The 8,785-nt window shown below is 37.0% G+C and overlaps 1 protein-coding gene across 1 annotated transcript; it reads left to right on the top strand.

The window, feature by feature from the left end:
• Window positions 1-1,760: 1,760 nt before the first annotated feature.
• On the top strand, window positions 1,761-7,195 carry LOC146617549 (cytochrome P450 2K1-like). The gene is made up of 9 exons (XM_085373342.1): window positions 1,761-2,067; window positions 2,159-2,321; window positions 2,607-2,756; window positions 2,851-3,011; window positions 3,099-3,278; window positions 3,485-3,626; window positions 3,754-3,938; window positions 5,977-6,118; window positions 6,200-7,195. Exons 1-9 carry the CDS (start codon window positions 1,861-1,863, stop codon window positions 6,385-6,387), a joined length of 1,518 nt encoding a protein of 505 aa, XP_085229468.1. The 5' UTR covers window positions 1,761-1,860; the 3' UTR covers window positions 6,388-7,195.
• The last annotated feature ends 1,590 nt before the right edge of the window (window positions 7,196-8,785 follow it).

Raw genomic sequence — 8,785 nt, 5'->3', positions numbered from 1 at the left:
GGAACAGATATTCTCTAAAAACATATCTTGCTCTGGTTAAAAGATTCACCTCAGTTGTGTCATGATCCTGGGCCATGTTGGCCCAGCAGTCTTAGTATTCATGTCTTTTTGTATTTTGTTCCTTAATTGATTTCCCCTTGTGACTTTTATCCCCTGTGTGCCCCTCTATGTATCTGTGAGCCCTCGTCTCCCCTCATGTTTTATTCCATGTTTTCCCCAGCCTGTTATGTCTGTGTTCTCCCCGTGCTCTCTCTCCTCCTGTCTGAACCTCTGTGTACTTCCTGTTTTACTTTGACAGTCTCCTGTCAGTGTTGCATTTACTCCTGCCGTGTCTTGTTATGATTATCAGTGTCACCGGTGTTCCCCGTGTGTTCCCACTTCCCTCGTTAACCCTCTGTGTATTTATGTCTGCGTCTCCCTCAGTTTGGTGTCGTGTTCTCCCTCATGCTGTGTGCGATTCTCCTCGTGTCTCCTGGTATGCATTATAATTAGCTTTTCCCAGTTTAGTTTTGTATTGCTTGTGTTCTATTTTCCAGCAATAAAGCTGTGCTTTTGAGTTCAAGTTCTGTCCCCGTGAGTTTGCGTTTGGGTCCAATCCCCGCCTGCCACACAGCCGAAACATGACAAGTTGTTTCCAAAATGATCTGACTCCAGTTGTGGGCATTACTCTCAGCCCTTCTATTCACAAATTATTTGCTGTTTCCCAAATGTGAGGAAGAGATGCTCTTTAAAAGCTGTTGTTGCCCTGTGAAAATAAATCAGCCCAGTTTTTTTTCAGAATATTGCCTTCTGTCATTTTGTGTCCTTTATTTCAGAGTCACTGATTTACAAAATGTTTAGTTAATTTGCTCCTTTTTGTTTCAATGTAATTTTATTAGCCCAGTCTCATGTAGGTAAAGATGTCACATTTGCCTGTTTGCTTTAGAACAGTCTCTGAATAGCTGTCTGTAAAGTTTTGACTGACAATAAAGGCAGAATGTTTTGATCACTTAAAAATGCTACATCAGCACATGTATCATTTTCTCACTTGCTCTTAAAGATAATAATAATAATAAATGTTATTTATAAAGCACCTTTCAAGACACCAGAGAACACTATACAATAGATAAAAACACATAATAGAACAATGGCAAAAGCACAAGATAAAATTAACAAACAGTGGGTTGACAGTGAATATGCAGATTTGAACAGATGGGTTTTGAGTTTTTAACTGGGGGAGAAAACCAATGTTTCTTATATCTGGGGGTAGAGAGTTCCACAGCCTGGGAGAAATGTTCCCTCTAATTTTTCATGTGTCTGAAGCGAACACACAAACTCCCTGAGCGGTCCCTTGGACCACTGTGAGCAACAGCAGACATGTGCACTGTGGTCACACCAGCATCGAATCCATCCAAGTTACATGGTTTATTAATCAAATTACAGCATTTACGTTTATGTTAGACTACTTTTAATTAAGTGCTTTAGTCTATTTACAATGAAAATTTTAAAAAAATCTTCATATATATATATATATATATATATATATATATATATATATATATATATATATATATATATTTAAATATATAACATCTTACGGTTGCAGCTGAGCTTGTGGTTGTACATAGAAATGTCCTTCTAGTTGTTTCAGATCCAAGTACAATTTTAATATTTACATATTTGCACAGTCCAAAGTACCAGTTTGTTCACAGTAATGGTTTACTAGGTCGTTCATTTGGAACCTTTCTACTAAATCATCCCACCCCCTAGTACTTATTGTCTAGATTGGGCACCAAAGAAAAAATCTAGTTTAGTACCAAATGCAGAGTCAGAGAGTGTCCCTGTAAAAAGAACTCTCAGTGGATATTTGGTTTGAAAACCATGGGGATATTAGATGTTTTTCTCCATTGCTTCAGTTACACATTCTTGTTGGGGGCTTTCACAGTTTTCCTGTTCATGTATTTATTCTCCCCTTCCAGTTTCAGTACCAAAAAACATGGTAAGGAGCCTCCAGGACCCAGACCACTCCCCTTGCTTGGGAACCTGCTGCAGCTGGATCTGAAAAAACCCTACAACACATTACTGGAGGTGAGGTAGTTTTTGTATTATTTTTCTTTCAGGGTGTTTTGTAGATTCAGCTCACCAGGTAACACATTTGCCTTTGTTTTTCTGTCCCTAGTTATCTAAGAAATATGGATCAGTCTTTACTCTCTATCTGGGACCCAAAAAAGTGGTGGTCCTGGCAGGATACAAGACAGTGAAGGAGGCACTTGTCGACTATGATGACGTGTTTGGAGACAGAAATCCACTGGAGATCATGCGTGAACTCACTCAATCACATGGTATGGAAAATGACTATTATGTAGGGTTGCTATTTTTTTAACTATGAAATAAGAGACACTCTGTTATGTCAGAAACACAATGCACAACCCTCTGGACATAGTGTAAATATGCAGTGTATGTGACATTACAAGTAATGGTCAATATATGTGACATTTAAGGTAGACTAAAAGGACGAATCAGTTGGCAACCCTAATATTATGCTACAATAAATGTATTTTTTCACACAGTTACACTTTGAGGTTAATCTATCTTAGGTAAACTATTTTGTAAAAATTTCATTTCAGGGGTTGTGTGGTCCAACGGCGATTCATGGAAAGAAATGAGGCGCTTTGCACTGACTAACCTGAGAGACTTTGGGATGGGCAAGAGAGCATGTGAGGACAAAATAATTGAAGAATGTCAATACCTCATCGAAGTTTTTAAGAAATTTCAAGGTAAAACTAATCACATTGTGTTGAGTTTAGTAAATAGTAAATAAACTGACATTTTTTCTAAAGTTCATGTGCTATTTTATTTCTGTTGTAACAGGAGAAGCTTTTGATACAACCCAACCAGTTAACTGTGCAGTCTCTAATATTATCTGCTCCATCGTCTATGGCAGCAGATTTGAATATAATGATCCAGAGTTTATACTTCTGGTAAAGAGAACATCCAGAATTGTTAGACTTAGTGGAAGTCCCTCAATACAGGTATTAATTGCTACTTTTTGAAGTATATTCACTGACAGTATTATTTATTTTGCTTTGCATAAAGCATTACTTTGTCAACTTTGACAGATCTTTGACATGTGTCCATCGCTCTTCAAGTGGACTGGGGACAGAAATGAAATACACAAAATATATTCTGCTAATAAGAAACAAAACCGAGCCATCTTCAGTCGCTTAAAAGAGAGTCTGAATCCCCAGATGTGCAGAGGCTTTGTGGATGCCTTTCTCGTCCGCAAACAAAATCTGGAGGTTGGCATCTCTATCATCTTTCAAGTTGGTGTTCATGAATGTTTAACTGAAGCTCAGGGTGAAATTGTGCATGTTCCTGCCCAAAACTGTAGCTGTGTGTTCATAGAACTTTGAAATGTATCTGAAACCTCTGTTGATTTGCAACTCAACTAAACTTTAGGATTAGAATGATTTGAGTGACTTTTCTGTTAAATGTCTATGTGCAGGAATCTGGGATTACCAACAGTCACTTCCATAATGAAAACCTTATGATAACAGTCATGAATCTGTTTGCTGCCGGCACTGAGACAACATCAACTACACTGAGATGGGGACTTCTGCTTATGGCCAAATATCCAGAGATACAGGGTGAGAAGACTAAGTAAAAAAAGACAAGATCAAGTGAACCACAAAGCTTTTATGTATTTATTTAGTATAAGTGAAGTGTTTTAGTCAGGTAATGGGGATGTGTCCACTGCACTCTTTTATGCTTCAGATGAGGTCCAGGAAGAGCTGAGGAGGGTCATAGGAGATCGACAGGTGCAGGTTGCCGATAGGAAAAACCTTCCCTTCACTGACGCCGTCATCCATGAGACACAGAGACTGAGCAGCATCATCCCCACTGCACTTCCTCACAAAACCACCCGAGACATCACTTTTCAGGGTCACTTTATTGAGAAGGTAACACTAACACACTTACTATGGAAAACCGAAGATATACCAAAGAAATATCTTGATGGAAAAAATAAATGCAATATGAACAATGTCCTTTCAAGTTGGGGCCATGATACATGACGACAGGCAGGTCAGCCTAAATGCAGACAAAGGCATAGGCATTGCTTCTACTGATTTACCTGTCAGCAGGAAACTGAAGCTTACAGGGAGGTTGGCAGGAAAACTGCTGCCAGCAAAAGAAAGCTTTAAAATCATACAGGCAAGAATTACACAAGTTATCGTAAAAAAACAACTAAAAAACAACAAAAGCACCTTGCAAAACTTTGTAAAATGTGAAACTGGAGAATAGATTATGTGCCTTTTAGTGTGCTGTTCTGTTTTTCGTGATAATATTGTACAGATTCACAATGCTCTTTTTCTTTTAGATATTTTTTTCTGGCAATTTTGCCTTTATTGGATTATGTAGCAGTTAACGTAGACAGGAAACTGGGAAGAAAGAGGGGAAAGACACACAGCAAAGGGCTGCAGGTCAGACTCACACCTGAGCCTTCTTTCTCCAGCCGTGTAGCTGCCTGCTCACCCACTGAGCTAAAGTGGCACGCCAACAATCCTCCTTTTAAAACAGCATGTAAAAAAGAAGCTAAAGTGAGTGCAGAACCAATTAATAATTATAAAGAGCAGAAAAAAGCAAAATGCATATGATGGATTCTAGTTTGAACACTCTGGAGACAAAGTAAGAGAGGCAAAGTTGAGATTGTTTGGACATATGCAGAGTGGGGGAATTAAGGATTTTGGACAATGGTGAAGACAGAGCAGCCAGGCAGGAGGAAAAGATGAAGACCACAGAGAAGATGTATTTAAATAGTGAAGAAGGAGGACATGCAGAAGGTTAATGTGAAAGAACAGGGCGCTAAAGGGAATAGCTGAAAGGAAAAAAAAAGAGGAAGTTGCCTGCTGTTCACAATAATATTAGAAAAAAAGTGCAAGAACGACATGCAGGCCATCAAACGCATTAAGTAAATAAATGCTGATTAATTTGACAAAAGACACCATTATAAAGGATTACATCAGAGGGAAGGCTCAGGCTGAGCAGTTTAGAGACAAATTCAAAGAGCCAAGATTGAGATTATTTATACATTTGTTTGAGGAGGGATATTAAGCATGTTGGACAATGGTGAAAAGAGAGCAGGCAGGAGGAAACATGAAGATAGCAGTGCAGGAAGACATGCAGGAAGACAGTGTGACAGAAGAGGGCGCTAAAGGCAGCAGATGAATAATAAAAAAAAAAAAGAAGAATTACAACACTGTTATAGAAGAATGCAAGTATTTTCACCAATATGCTGCTGATCACAGCCTATATGCAAAGGGAAAAAAATGCTGATCAATTAATCTGTGTTGCAGCTAATCTGGATTTGTATTTCCCTCTTGTCTGGATACCCAGCTGATTCAAATACTCCACCTTGAGTAATAAACTGTGATTTTCTGGGGCGACCGAAAAACAAATTTAAAGTTAAATAACAAAATGTCCTTTTACTACCATAAAAATATAGAATATAGAATTTTTTAGTAATTACACAATGGAAAATGTATCGAATTTTATGGTAGAATAAATTAAAATAAATGGGAAATTATGTAATGAAATATCACCCATAAAAAAGTTTAAAAATATATATATATATACTGTTGTTAAACTAGTAACTGGATTTGTATTCTACAGTGTTTTTGATTGTACTGTAAAAGGGGTTGCCATGTCTATCTTTACTTAAGTAGAATGTATATTTAATATTTCTTCACTGTTAAAAAGGTATTTAACATAAAACTATTGAATTTACCCTTTAAAGATATTCTGAAAATGGCTTGTAACATACTGTTAATATCAAGTATTAACATGTCTGATCATGCTGATCAGACAGCCATTGAACATAACCCCCCTCATTACCTTTGCTAGAAGAAGTTTGACATTAGTAACATAAGTAACTTCTGTAAGCTATTAAAATGTATCATATAAAAAGCATTTTCAGTTTGTGTATTGTAATTTTTGCAGGGAACCACAGTGTTTCCTCTCTTGACATCTGCCCTGCATGATCCCAACGAGTGGGAAAGACCGCACAGCTTTTATCCTGCTCACTTCCTGGACAAAGAGAAAAAGTTTGTCAAGCGAGATGCCTTCATTCCATTTTCTGCAGGTTTGTGAGCTCAGCCATCACTGTTTAGTTTACTTTGACTCACAAGAGAGCCAGAAATGTTTCATGAATTCTCTCTTGCAGGTCGCAGGATTTGCCTCGGAGAGAGTCTGGCCAGGATGGAGCTCTTCCTCTTCTTCACCACCCTCCTTCAACATTTTCGTTTCACTCCTGCACCTGGAGTTTCAGAAGAAGAGTTAGATCTGACTGCAGTTGTGGGCATTACTCTCAGCCCTTCACCTCACAAACTATGTGCTGTTCCCTGTATGTAAGAAGGAGGCAGTCTAAACAAAGTTGTCCTATCTTCTCAATCCTTTTATAAAAATGAGTTCTTTTGGGTAGTTTCTTGTTTGGTTGGGGGTTTTTTTTATCAGCCCTTTATTTCATTTCTACAACATTTCAATCCTCCGATTTTTATGAAAATATGAGCATATGGTTCTGTTTTTAGTTATCATAGTTATCATAGGCATATGGATCGGCCTTTACAAACTAATGAAGCCCAACTCATTGTAACCATTTGGGCTTCATTGATACGTGTATGCTTTTGCATGAGCTGGAGATGGGCACCCTTCTTTGCCAAGGTTGTTAATCTTGTCAAACTGCATGACACACTGACAGACAGAGAAGACTGAAAATGACCATTCTGCAGATCCAACATCTAGAACATGGAGAGTGGAATATGAAAACAAATCTAACCAGTTAACCGGCATTTTACGTCCCAGGGCCTAGCTAATAAGAAACAATGTAAATAGGCTGAACATTCACGTTTTCGCACAGGCTTGGATTTTTTTTCCCCTTAATAATAAAACACAGAAACTTTAGAAAATGCACTTTGTATTTACTTGTGTAAACAGCACTGCCGTTTCACTCCTGCACCTAGCATTTCAAAGGATGAACTCCAACTAGTACCCTCATTCCTTCACCTCACAAACTTGATGCTATTTCCTGCGTGTGATGAAGTTGCATTTTTTTCCAAAGTTGTCCTACCCTGACGCCTGTCAAGGAATTCAGCCTTTAGTGCTTTCTATTTTTTTCTATTCTTTGTTATTTCAGAGAAGCTCACATGAAGTGCGAAATGAAATAAACTGATTTTGAAGAACAAGACTGCCTTTTCTTCTTACCTGTAAATCTCCACCTTGTTCTTTGGTGAGAGGTCCAAATGGTCCTGTTTTATGTAGTTTAGCATCACACAAATGGATCATATACTAGTATAGAGACATATGAGAGGAATGAAGTGATTTATTTTGAAAGTGTTTTAATGCAGATATGCTCATCCTCCATCAGGGAAGTAACAACAAGACAAGAGACAAGTTTTTTTTGTTTTTTTTTTGTCATAGTGTACCTGTCCATGGTTAACGTTTTTATTTAAAGAATATTCATTTCAAAAACAATTCAATTCAAAGCAATGTTCAACTTTGAGATATGAGATCTTTTATAAATATTCATGACATATTTTTATGCAGTATCTATAATTTGAAGAAAGTATCTGTCGTTATTGTAGTGTTAGAAATTCTGTTAAAACAGTAAGACATAATTTGATGTACCAAATGCCATTTGAAATGTGATGTCTGTTGACTGAAAAAGAGCGAAACCTAGGTTGCTTGGGTTTAGTTACTTTCTTGCAATCATTGGGGTGACCACACAGGTGTACAAGTACACAGGAAAATACACCTGAGATTTAAAAAGAAAGCTATGTCCTAAACTGTAACAGCTTAACTCTATATTGTATTTATTTCTTATAATTTAATACAAACTTGGGTTTTGTGATTTAAATAAAAATAAAAAGTATTTATATATATATATATATATATATATATATATATATATATATATATATATATATATATATATATATATATATATATATAGAGAGAGAGAGAGAGAGAGAGAGAGAGAGAGAGAGAGAGTTCTCATAAATCACATTTAGTGAGAAGCAGGATAAGTAATGCCTTAGCTGGCATCTTTCAAGCCGGTGAAGCTTCTCTAAAGAAAGAGATGACATCTGGGAGACTACTAGGGCCTTACAAACAGCCAGAGGTTGGATTGTGTCAGTATTTCTGTTTTTAGTCATTATCATTTCACTCAAATACATTCATTGCTTGATAATATTTGAGCAGTATGCTGTTTTATATGTAAGTGGAATTCATACAGAATCTTTCTACTGTATTTTTCCACCCTCGTCTGCTGGCTGTCTACAGAAAAAAAAAACTTTAAACCAAATGCTGCTCATCTATTTTATCTCCTCTTCCAAGAGTCCACCTATAGCTGCCCCAGAGGTGAATTCACTTTTTCCTGTCTATGCATTATACATTTATCTAGACAAGACTAAGTGCTTTAAGAAAAGCAACCAGCTTTTAATTTCCTGGACTTGTGGTCATAGAAGAAAACCTGTGTCTTCTTAGCAGTTCTCACACTAAGAAGTGACTATTGTGATAGCATATGAGTCCCAGGGACTGTATGTGGTGAAGAGGTGTGCCATAGAAACTTCTGTCGGTCTGTTAAGAATTCAACAATTTCAATAGAAATTTATAATTGAAGAGAAAAAATATTGCTGTGTTGCTGCTTTTGTTCCAAAGTCGATGTACTCCCGAATGTCATGCACTAAAAGAGGCCATATTTTTTGTATTATTTGAATTAGTTCTTTCTGTTTTTATCATTATTACTATTACT

Source organism: Diplotaxodon limnothrissa, linkage group LG15, assembly GCF_057381915.1.
Source record: "Diplotaxodon limnothrissa isolate DT_005_m linkage group LG15, D_limnothrissa_male_GT1.1, whole genome shotgun sequence".
Lineage (NCBI taxonomy): Eukaryota > Metazoa > Chordata > Actinopteri > Cichliformes > Cichlidae > Diplotaxodon > Diplotaxodon limnothrissa.
The sequence above is the reverse complement of the archived record's forward strand: the minus strand, read 5'-3'. Positions and strand labels throughout refer to the sequence as shown.

Coding starts and splice junctions, on each gene's coding strand:
- LOC146617549 (XM_085373342.1), top strand. CDS start 1,861: ATGGGGATATTAGATGTTTTTCTCCATTGCTTCAGTTACACATTCTTG. Junction 2,322..2,606: donor TGAACTCACTCAATCACATG/GTATGGAAAATG, acceptor ATTTCATTTCAG/GGGTTGTGTGGTCCAACGGC. Junction 3,939..5,976: donor AGGGTCACTTTATTGAGAAG/GTAACACTAACA, acceptor TAATTTTTGCAG/GGAACCACAGTGTTTCCTCT.